Genomic DNA, 11,754 nt, shown 5'->3' on the forward strand with positions numbered 1-11,754 from the left:
TACCTGCAGCACAGATTAACATGTTGATGGGCTTCAGTGGGTTTCACATTGGCGGATCAAAGATTCGAACGTGGTGTGTCCTGTTTAAGTTTTTTGTTTGTTTTTTTTTTTAACTTGTTTTTTATTTTTGGCTGTGTTGGGTCTTCGTTGCTGCACGCAGGCTTTCTGTAGTTGCAGCGAGCGGGGGCTACTCTTTGTTGCGGTTCGTGGGCTTCTCATTGCTGTAGCCTCTCTTGTGGAGCACGGGCTCTAGGCGCACGGGCTTCAGTAGTTGTGGCTCACGGGCTCTAGAGCTCAGGCTCAGTAGCTGTGGCACACGGGCTTAGTTGCTCCGCAGCATGTGGGATCTTCCCGGGCCAGGGATGGAACCTGTGTCCCCTGCATTGGCAGGAGGATTCTTAACCACTGCGCCACCAGGGAAGCCGTGTTTAAGTTTTTTGATGAGTTAAAAGTAGTTGTGAATCGGGTATTTGGGAGACCCCGGAACAGCACTTGAAGAGCCCGAAGCTTCCAGAGAGCTGGTTGAAACCACAATTCTGGTCCAGAGTCTGCTGAGCTTCCCAGAACTTCTGTCCAAATACACGTCTCCTGTTTCAAAAACGGGCTGTGGTACCTCCGTTGGGAGAGTCCCACAATGCATTTGGGAAACACTTGACACAGGAACCCGGTACTTCGCTTTTTTTCTTTTTTTTTTTTTTCTTTTTGTTTTTGCGGTACGCGGGCCTCTCACTGCTGTGGCCTCTCCCGTTGCGGAGCACAGGCTCCGGATGCGCAGGCTCAGCGGCCACGGCTCACGGGCCCAGCCGCTCCGTGGCATGTGGGATCCTCCCGGACCGGGGCACGAACCCGCGTCCCCTGCATCGGCAGGTGGACTCTCAACCACTGCGCCACCAGGGAAGCCCCGCTTTTTTTCTTTTAAGCACATCACTTCCTAGGCTCCCTCTTGTCAGAAGCCCCTGGGGCTCTGTTCCCACCTGACAGAGGTCGTCTTTGAGGCTCAGCTGCGCCTCTTCCTTCTCTTGGGCTTCTGTGTCCCATTCCTCCTGCTAGTCTGCTTGCTCACGGCCGAGCCTTTGAGAAGTCCATTCGGGCTGAGTAGTGCTGGTCAGCTCCTTCCCTGGACTGGCCATTCGGTCTCACCCGATGGGCTTTCTGAGGGGTCAGACTGGTGGTCTAGCTGCCTTCCAGAGAAGGCTCGCGTAGTTCTGAATCTCACGTATACCCGCACGGCAAGTTTAGCTTCAGAGCCTTGGATAAGACTGAGACTCGTGAGGTTTCTGGTCTGGGGCAGCTGGGAAGCCCTCTTTGTCTCTGGAACCCACTGGATCAGCCTCAGTCTGCTTTCCGGTGTGTGTGTTTTGGAAGGAGGAGCCCTCGTGTGGAACCAGAGGCTGCCAGGACCAGCTGTCAGATTGTGAGTTGTGGAGGAAAGGGTAGCAAACCGCAGCGGACTACGCTCTGCGTGCGTTACGGTCCTGGGGGGCCGCCCTCGCTCACAACGCCTGTGTTAGGGTCCTGGAGCATGACGAACGAGAATACGTTGCCGCCCGTTGCCTGCTCTTAGAGGGGCTGGAGACCTTGGGGGCTGAACGCAGAAGAAACAGGGCCTCCTTCATCTCAGGCCGTCCAGCAGAAGCGCTTCTGCTGCTGGTGGGGTCGGTGTGGACAGGGCAGGCTGAGGGCTGGTTCCTGACGCAGCTTTTTAGGGTGTTCACGTTTCGCCTTCAGCCCCTCAGCCTGGGGCTTCTGATATTCGGAAATTAGGGAGGTTTGTAGCCTTTGATCTGCCCTTGAGTTTTTAAAAATCTTAGTTAGATGAGGTTGAGTCCCAGCAGGATTTCCGACCAAGCCAAGGCTTCTGTCCCGGCTGATCGCTTTCTGTCAGTGCAGTCACCCGTGGGTTTCTGTGACCACCCCTTGCACCCAGAGGTCTGTGGCTACAGTGTGCCCGTGGGGGGACAGGGGGGCACCTGGGGGGACACATGCTTTCCAGCTGCTGCCTGTCCCCCTCCTGCTGCGTCTCGGGGTGTTTCTTACGCTTCACGCCGTTCATTGCTTGAGGCTCGGGGGGACCAGAGGCTTATCTGATGCAGTAACTCTCTTCACCGATTCCTTGTTGTAGACTATTGGGGAGAGTCTTATTACACTGACCTCATCGACTTGCGTCTGGGTGGTATGTATGCAGCCCTGTTGCTGAACTAACCCTGCTGCTGCCCTCCTCCCCCGCACCTGCTCACAAACAGCAAGAAGTCATCCTGCTAACCAGCAGGTGGCAAAAGCACAGGCCCTTTTCCAGCTCAAAGGGAGCAATGCCTGACCCTCCCCCTGCCTGTACGTGCTCCAGAGGGAGACCTGAGATAGCTTTTGCTGCCCGGGGTTATTTTAATGTTTTATAAATAAAAGTTCGCCTAGCCCAGCCTGTCAACCTCAAATCTTCACTCTGGTCCCGCTAATATCGTTTGGTTGTTTGACGGTAGGAACACACACGGACATACTCAACATGCACGCATACACACACACTGTACCGTGACCTCCCTTCGAAGCACATCCCTCCCACTCCTCCAGGAAGCTCACTGCCGGCCACACTGGGGAACCAAACACACAGAGAGCTCGGCCCCCACTGTCTCCATCAGGGCTGCTCGGGCCCCCCGAGAGGTCCCGGTGCCTGGGAGTGGTGCCATGGTGACTTCTGCCCTGGCTCACCAGACTTGAGGCTGTGTTGGCCAAAGCCTCTGAGAATGTTCCTCCCTCCTTGCTCTGTGCAGGGACCTACTTTGCAGCTCTTTTCAACAAAGACAGGCAGCGGCCCAGGCAGCAGTCCTCCGCGTCTGGTCCCTGCAGTGGCAGCACTGGTGGTGCCTGCTAGAAGTGCAGGTTCTCAGGCCCCACCCCTGACCTTCTGGGTCAGGAGCCCTGCAGGTGAGGCCTGCTTACCTGCTTTAACAAACCTTCCAGGCCATTCTCGTGACTTCTAGAGTGGAGCCGCCGTCTCAGGGGAGCCCAGTACGTTCGCCGTCTTGCACACAAAACTCACCATTTGTGTAGGATCAGAGAAACAGCCAAGGCCTGAGTCTCACCTCTAGACCTTGGGCACCTTTTCTCCTGCGAGTCTGCCCTCGTATCAGGAGCCGAGCCGGGTGGCTGCTCGCGAGGCCTCCGGGGCCCAGCGCCTCCTTGGGGTCCTGCGTCCTGGGTCGGGCGGTCTGACATCCTCATCTCCCCACGCGGGCTCCGTGCCTGAAAGTGGTCTTGGAACAGACGAGGGGACAAAGATCACTCTCATATTTTACCGTAATACGATCCTTTTAAGAGAGTCACTTCTTGGCCCATTCATTTAAAAACCAAAGCACGATTCTGATTGCGACTGGAGACAGAGCAAGGAGGCTCCCGGCCTCCCGGCCTCCTTGGCGGTGGGCTGTCGCTGGCCTCTGCCCTGCTCTGTCACCCCCACGTGCACAGGTTCGCCCCTCTGCATGGCCCTCCAGGGCCCCGAGCTTCTGGTGTCCAGGTGCTGCCACCTCGTGGCCGTTGCTGCTGTAAAAGGGCTGATGCTTACACCCCGACTAACAAACCCCGCCCCTGGCTAACGTCCTGGGCTCCCTTCCCGCCGCTTCCCGACACCCCTGGGGAACGTTTAAGTCGCTTCCAAACGAAGGTGAGATGTGTTTTTTTGTTAAGAATCTACTGGGAAGAATTATGGAACCCGTGTCTTTCCAATTACATTCACCCTTCCCTCCCGGCTTGAATACTGCTGCCACACTGATTACCTCGTGTGGCTAGTTTTGTTTTCTTTGCTCCTGTTGGCTTGAGTGATAAGATGTTGGCTGTTTCCATTTCTGTGTCCCTGGACTTCAGCTTCTAGCCTTCTGGGTTTAGAATTACCAGAAATTCCAGGGGAAAATGAAATAAATAGAAAAAGGAACTCGGTGTATCTCTGAATTATGAACGCCCGCATTAAACACCTTATGACCCCTGCTGCCCGATTCACTTCCTGCTCTGTCAGCTCTCTGTGATTTCTGTGTAAAGTCTAGCCTCGGTGGGCTCTGCTCAGCACCAGAGGCTGCTGCCCTCCCACAGAGTCCGGGAGGAGAACAGATGCCAGAATCAGCCCCTTTTCACTTCCTGCTGATGTTTCCTTCTTAGAGTGCTTGGTAATCTCATTATTTGGGGAAATGTTACCCTTTTGAAATTTGGAACCTGATTCTGTACTTAGAATCTGATTGCTTCTCTACTGTTGCATCCCCAGAGAGCCACAGGGAAACCCAGCACCAATCTTACTTCCTGTGTAGGTAAGAGGAGGCCAGCCTCCAAATCCCTACCTGGCGTCTGCCCGCCACACAGACTTGCTTCCGTGGGGTCTTACAGTGGCTCTCAGCTAACTTTTGAAGGCACCAAATCTGTTAAAAGTCTCTTTCTGAGCCACAGAGTATACAGATCCCCTTTGCACAAAGCTGAATCTTGTGATTCCAAAGGACCCCTTAAAGGACAGAGGCAGCGTCCTGCCTGCCCAGCCGCCAGTCTTGCTGCACTAGACCAAGGTAGGCGACTGGACATCTTCAGATAAAAACATCTCTTCTGGAGAACTTTAAGTTAGAAATACATACACCTGGGGACTTCCCTGGCGGTCCATTGGTTAAGACTCCATGCTTCCAGTGCAGGGGGCGTGGGTCTGATCCCTGCTCGGGGAGCTAAGATCCCACATGCGGCATGGCGTGACCAAAAGAGAAATTAATTGGAATACATACACCCGATTTCTAGTTTTCAGAGACCTCACCTCTTGATTTGTATGTCTCAAGGGGAAATTGAAAGAACATGAGTGGTTTAGAAACGTCGTGTAAAGGACTGGGGAGGGGCTTTCACCGTTGCTGTGAGTTGTGGTGGGAAGGCAGGGAGCACGTCCCACCTGCCCATTCCCCCTCCCGAGCCTCCCCTGTGCTCTCTGCCCCCCCTTAGTTGATGCTGGCAGATTTTTGGCTGGTCTGTTCGGTTTGAGCATTAGCCTGGCTCTGGTTTTGCTTTAGGAACTTTAAATCCTTGAGATTCCCCAGCATTCCTGTGTGTGTACACGTGTGTGTGTGTGTGTGTGTGTGTGTGTGTGTGTGTGTGTGTGTGTGTATGCGTGTTGGATCTCAGTTTTCACATGCTTTTTTTTTCCCTTCGTTTTTCCCCCAGTCTAGAGGTTTGTTCCATACTGAGTTTTCCTAACAAGGTATCTCCCCAGCTCCCTGTCTCTCGGCCGGGCCTGCCGGGCAGAGCCTTCCACCCTGTCAGATGCCACATGCCGCTCTACGGCTTGCAAACCAGCCGCGCTGTCTCCAGCTACCCTGATGTTCCCTGTGCTGGGGTGATTGGGTTGGAGGGAGGATGCAGTGCTGCAGGCAAAGCCTTTATGAGGAAGCAGAGGAGATGAGAGAGCGTGGGGGGAGGGTTGCCGCAGGACTGATCATGGCTGCCCGCTGTTCCACAGCCTGCAGGGTCCTGAGCCGGCCTCGGGCCACCAGAGAGGCAAGGCAGTCACTGGAGAGCACCCGACTTAGGGAGACGAAACCTGGCTTCAGGCCCACTTCACCGTGTCCCCAGCCCAGCCACTCGCCTTCTCTGGGCCTCTCCGTTAGGTGGGGCAGAGGCGGCTTGGTGGCCCTTCCAGGTCTGGCACCCGAGTGGGCTCTGTGTGTGACCCCTGTCCTCCAAGCTGCGTCCTTTTGTTGGGTTTGCCTGGAGCCTCTGTCGGTCCTCTAGGAAGGGCGCTCTGTGCTGGGAATGGGAGAGTGAGGGCGGGTCCTAGTCGGGCTGCGCACGTCAGACCCTCTGAGCCTCCGGTCCCTCCTTTGACGGCAGAGCTGCTGATGCCTGTCTGGCTGGGCAGCCCCCGGGGCCAGTGCAGGGGCCAGAGGAGCCCACACAGGTGTCCGTGGTTTGAATTCTGATGCACTGCCACACTCACGTCACGCGTCCCTCGGGAATCCATGAGACGTGCCTGGCTGCACGATGATAATCTGCAGCTTTTCACATTCAGTGACACGTGTCACCTGACCCGAAGTTGGGTAGGGTTAGGGTGCTGACGGCCGCCCTGCAAGGCCGCGCCTGGCACGCGGCCTCTGGGTGCCCTGCGCGGCGGCTGGGGCCAGAGTGAGTGATGCACGGACAGGAACCCTTCTCCCCGACGTTATACAGAAACTAATGTCAACGACTTCTATTTGCCATGAGTGTGACGACCTCTCTTGCCCTACGGCTGGTGAACAAAATCTGTGTCTCTCATGTCTCCAAATGAGGCAAGAGACTAGCTCCAAACCAGCGCCTCTGTGTCTCCCTTGCATGCTTGTTTCAGGTTCAGGTCTGGGGTGGAACTCCCCTTGTTTGGCTGGTTTTTTCCTTCAGTTTCTTCTTTTTAAAACAGTATTTATTGGATGTTTTTTCTGATTATAAAGTATACATTATGGAAATAGCAGAGCGCGCAGGAAGGCTAAGGAAGAGAGTCAAAACCCGCCCTTCCTGGCCTCTGGCCATTTCACATCTGCTCTGTCTGTTGTCACGAGGGTGCTGCTTTCCTAATTTCTGTCCTGAGTCCTGTTCTGTGATCTCATGCCATATTCTGTGCTGGAACGGCGTCTGAGGACGTGGTCTACATAAAAGGGGCTGAATGCTGCATTTTGTGATGTCCAGAAGGGGAAGCACATTCTTACCTGTGCTGCCGGCACGTGCTTTCTTGTTTCGGATGTGTGTGGCTGTGTGTCATGTCCCTGTCCCTTGCTAACAAGCAGGGATGCTGTCCCACTTTCACCGCAGCCGATTTGCATTTAACATCTATCCCAAGAAGCGTCAGAGGTGGGGACTGTGTAGTTTGTGGGCATATCCAAGTGTCCTGAGCACCAGCCTTTAGAAAGAGAAGGTTGAATGTAGATGAGTTATAAGTTGGGGGTGTTTGTAAGAAAGGAGGCTCACGCCTGCCCCAGTGACCAGCTGGTCATGCCACTCGGAACTCTGGTTGTGATAGCTGCATACGTACCACACACACAAACAGCCTCTGCACACCCACTGCACACACAGCCTCTGCACACACACCGCACACACAGCCTCTGCACACACACCCACACACCGCCTCTGCACACCCACCACACACACAGCCTCTGCACACCCACCACACACACAGCCTCTGCACACCCACCACACACAGCCTCTGCACACACACCCACACACACAGCCTCTGCACACACACACCCACACACAGCCTCTGCACACCCACCACACACACAGCCTCTGCACACACACCACACACACACAGCCTCTGCACAGCCACCACACACACAGCCTCTGCACACCCACCACACACACACAGCCTCTGCACACCCACCACACACACACAGCCTCTGCACACACACCGCACACACAGCCTCTGCACACACACCACACACACACAGCCTCTGCACAGCCACCACACACACAGCCTCTGCACACCCACCACACACACACAGCCTCTGCACACACACCACACACACAGCCTCTGCACACACACACAGCCTCTGCACACCCACCACACACACACAGCCTCTGCACAGCCACCACACACACAGCCTCTGCACACCCACCACACACACACAGCCTCTGCACACACACCACACACACAGCCTCTGCACACACACCCACACACACAGCCTCTGCACACCCACTGCACACACAGCCTCTGCACACCCACCACACACAGCCTCTGCACACCCACCACACACACAGCCTCTGCACACCCACCCACACACACAGCCTCTGCACACCCACCGCACACACAGCCTCTGCACACCCACCACACACAGCCTCTGCACACCCACCACACACACAGCCTCTGCACACCCACCACACACAGCCTCTGCACACACACCCACACACACAGCCTCTGCACACACACACCCACACACAGCCTCTGCACACCCACCACACACACACAGCCTCTGCACACCCACCGCACACACAGCCTCTGCACACCCACCACACACACACAGCCTCTGCACACCCACCACACACAGCCTCTGCACACCCACCACACACACACAGCCTCTGCACACCCACCACACACACAGCCTCTACACACCCACCACACACAGCCTCTGCACACCCACCACATACACACAGCCTCTGCACACCCACCACACACACACAGCCTCTGCACACCCACCGCACACACACAGCCTCTGCACACCCACCACACACACACAGCCTCTGACCTTAGTAATGAATTTTCACCCAATATCAGATTCATGCACAAAGCCCTGTGGAGAACACAGAGAAGAGCTTAAAAGAAAGAGAAAGCGTGGCCGTTGCACTCACCCCGTTGCAAAGTAAAGGGCCTCTTCACTTTGGCTGCTTGGCCCTTGCATTCACCTAAACAGGCTTGCTTCTCATGGTCCAGGCCCTGCTTACCACATGGGGCCGTGGCTCCTGCGTGTGCCCTGTGGTTCTGTGATGGTCCCTTGCTGACGGTCCCCCCTCCTGAGAGCCCCAGGCCCCTAGTCTAGAGGTGTTCTCTGCACGACTTCCCAGCTTTGTTTCTGTGAGTTCTTGGCGTGTCCTGTCGTGCAGTCCGCAGTGTGACAGCGTCCCCAGCTGTGGCGTCGACCCTCTGCGGAGAGGGAAGGGGCAGAGGAAGGGGGCGATCGGCTCTCCCTGGCTGTGGGGGGACAGAGATTCGGGCGGTGGGGACCACCTCCGTGGAGGTGGTCGCGCTGGACCAACGAGCCCTGGCTCAGAATCAGAGCATCACGGGTGCCGGCTCTGGAGGCCCATCAAAGACTGGGTGCTGCCTCCGTGGTGGGGAGCTCCTCTGTGGGTTCAGCGCCCACAGACACCCCCGGCCCTTAGATTCACCCACGTGGTAACATCGGAGAACTCTCACTCGGGCCTGGCTGCTCCACGGCAGCGGGCAGGCCTGCTGGCACTTTGGATGTTTTCACGCAGGGATCCCCCAAGCCCAAAAGGCCCCCAGATGGTCATTCCCAGCTCTCCCGCCCTCCCCAGGCCCGGGGCTGTTCCCGCTCAGTCTCTGTGCCGGATAAAGGACTGAATTCATTTGTAGACCGTGTTTCCCTTGCTTCCGCTTTTCCATTTCTTGTATTTTTCCTTTTCCTCCTGTTGTTCCTTTCTCACTTTTTTTGCTTTTTGTCCTCTGCTTGTTTTTCACTTCACCTCTCCCTGTCCCTCTCCACTTCCGCACTCCTCCTCCTCCTCCTCCTCCTCCTCCTCCTCCTCCTCCTCTCTGTCCGTCTTGTCTCCTCCTCCTCCTTGTTTGGCCCTTTTTGAAGTTGAGCCCAGTGGCGGGACTCCACGGCGTAGACCTCTCTCCTTCTGCCCTTGCTGTGTCCAGGAAGGTAAAGTAAACCCCAACCTTCTCCGCACCGCCTCTCGGGGGGCATAGCAACACTAGTCAAACAGGGACCCGAAACCCAGCTCTTTCTCTTTCTTCTGCTGATACCTGGTGGCCCTGTTACAGACCCCCTGAGTATGTGGCAGTCCCTTACAAGGTGCAGTATCCCTTCGACTGTCTCGGGGGGCTGGGGGGCGGGGCGCAGGCAGGGAGCAGGTCCAGGTCTGGGGGCCTCTCAGGCTGCAGGCATCCACGGTTCCAGGCCACCACTCGTGGTCGGGCCTTTCAGCCTCCAGTCCCGCAGACAGAGGGACCGGGACGCGGGTGAGGAGCCCTGCCCCGTGTGGCAGCGATTTGTGCCGGTGAAGTCGAGGAATACTGTCCTTACAGAGGCTGTTCTGCACAGATGCCCCAGTTCTTTCCAAACCACTAAAAGCAGACTTCTCTGCCCTGTGTCTTGCTGAGTGTGTGTGTTTTAAGTTTGTCTGGTTTGCAGTCCCTTGTGGTGGTGATTGTCGTTGACAAGGCATGCGGGCGGGGCCGGGGAGTGTGACCACGGCTAACCCGCTAACCTTCCTCTGCTCTCCCCGGCGCTCGCTCACTGCTGACCACCACCAGCTGCGTCCACCTCGGCCGTCCCTCCTGAGCTGGCTCGAGCGCGTCAGGAGGCATCCCGGCGCCCAGAGAGCTCACCTGCCCCGGGCCCCGTACTCCCCGCCACGCCCCGCGGGTGCCCTGTGCAGAGCCGCTCAGGAAGGGGCGTGCGGAGCTGGACAGGGGCTGCCGGGCGGTCGGCAGTGCTCGGGCCCCGGCGCCCAGCACGCACTCCGCAGCGGCCAGGACCCAGGACAGCGCAGTGCAGGCGCGGCCCCTGCCCTCGCGTGTGGTGGGAGGTCGGGGTCCCTGAGAGCCACCCCGTGTGTTCCTGGGCTTGGTTTTACTGGGAGAGGACTTCCGACCAGTGACCCGTAAAGCGGAGGCACTTGGAGAGACCTCCCCGTCCCGGCCTCTTAGCCCAGCCGTGGGTGGACTTGTGGGGCCCATGAACCCCTGGAGTCCTTGGCAGAGTTATTGGATGTGTTCACGTGCAGTTTTCCAGGAAGGGAGTCCCCAAGTTTCCTGAGACTGTCGCGTGGCTTGTAATCTGAAAACAGCGAAGAGCCACCGCAGTCTGGCTTCTGCGTCTGGACAGGACCCACTACGGCCGTGGGCTTCCTTATGTCCCCTCCGTGGGGTGTGGCTCCTTGGGAAGGTCTTCCTTCCCTCCTGCTGCGGCTGAGCCCGAGGGGGTCAGGCCGCTCCTGGTGGAGACGGGTGTCAGCTGAGTAGGGTGCAGGCAGCTGAGTGTGGGTGGCAGCAGGCCCAGAAGCTGCTGCTGGGCTTGGCTCAGAGCGGGGGGCCTGCGCTCTCCCTGCCCCGGTGGGAGTCCCCATGCCTCCCAGGGACGCACTGCGTCCGCCATGCAGGGGTCGCGGCAGCATCTGTCAGGAAGCCTGAGGAGCCGCAAGTTGAGAGAGGCACCTCCCTGGTCAGGATGTTGGAAACGAGGAGGCCTCGGGGCAGTGACCCTGTGGAGGTGCCGTAGCGAGTGTCCCCGGAAAGGAAGGCCGAGTACCCTTTTAATCTCCATTTGCCTCTTCATTAGACTGGCCTCAAAGCAGACCTAGTACCTAGCAAGTACCAAATAGGTCCTAGATGAATGAAAAAGAAAAAAGGAGGGCAGAGCACCGAAAACATGCCCAAAGAAAGCAAGCGGCGGAGCAGGAGAGGTCCAGGCGAGCTGCCTCCAGCGGCTGGGGCGTGAGGCCGGCCGGAGGGACAGAGGAAGGCGCAGGCTGGGGACCCTTGGGGCTGGGGCGTTCTCGTGGCCGGAGGCAAACTGGGCCTGGCCCGGGAGCGTCAGGCCGTGCCCTGCTGGGCTCTCTGCACATTTGCCCCGTTGCTGAGTCCGGGCTGGGGACAGTGGCACTGCCTCCCAACACACCCTCTCTCGGCAGGCATGGGCAAGAAGGACGACCCCAAGCTGATGCAGGAGTGGTTCAAGCTGGTGCAAGAGAAGAACGCCATGGTGCGCTATGAGTCAGAGCTGATGATCTTGTGAGTGGCTTTGGGTCTGGGGGAGCCGAGGTGGGACGTGGGCTCAGAGTCCGTCTCAGCAGGAGCGCAGCCGCCTCCCAGTTTAGGGGACGCGGAACTGTGCCACCCCCCACCAGTCACTTGCTTGTTTCCCCCCCCCCCCAAATCCCCGGAAAACCCAGCGCCCGGGAGCTGGAGCTGGAGGACCGACAGAGCCGGCTGCAGCAGGAGCTCCGCGAGCGGATGGCCATGGAAGGTAGGAGGGCCCGGGAGGCGGGTGTGGGCCGCTGCCTCTGGCCCTGTGGACTCACGTGTTTGGTTCTGCCCAG

At 57.7% G+C, this 11,754-nt stretch overlaps 1 protein-coding gene across 29 annotated transcripts in view; it reads left to right on the forward strand.

Annotated features, from left to right (window-relative positions):
- MICAL3 (microtubule associated monooxygenase, calponin and LIM domain containing 3) overlaps positions 1-11,754 on the forward strand; it is a 187,304-nt gene that overhangs the window by 172,937 nt on the left and 2,613 nt on the right. For 23 of the 29 annotated variants that reach the window (XM_067008364.1, XM_067008357.1, XM_067008356.1 and 20 more), the window contains 4 exons: positions 2,123-2,173; positions 9,288-9,353; positions 11,347-11,446; positions 11,608-11,681. In XM_067008364.1, coding sequence (XP_066864465.1) covers positions 2,123-2,173; positions 9,288-9,353; positions 11,347-11,446; positions 11,608-11,681 — 291 coding nt within the window. The remainder of the gene's footprint in view (positions 1-2,122; positions 2,174-9,287; positions 9,354-11,346; positions 11,447-11,607; positions 11,682-11,754) is intronic. The other 6 variants (XM_067008372.1, XM_067008375.1, XM_067008378.1 and 3 more) reach the window with 3 other exon arrangements.

The sequence above is a fragment of the Kogia breviceps genome, chromosome 12 (genome assembly GCF_026419965.1).
Source record: "Kogia breviceps isolate mKogBre1 chromosome 12, mKogBre1 haplotype 1, whole genome shotgun sequence".
NCBI lineage: Eukaryota > Metazoa > Chordata > Mammalia > Artiodactyla > Physeteridae > Kogia > Kogia breviceps.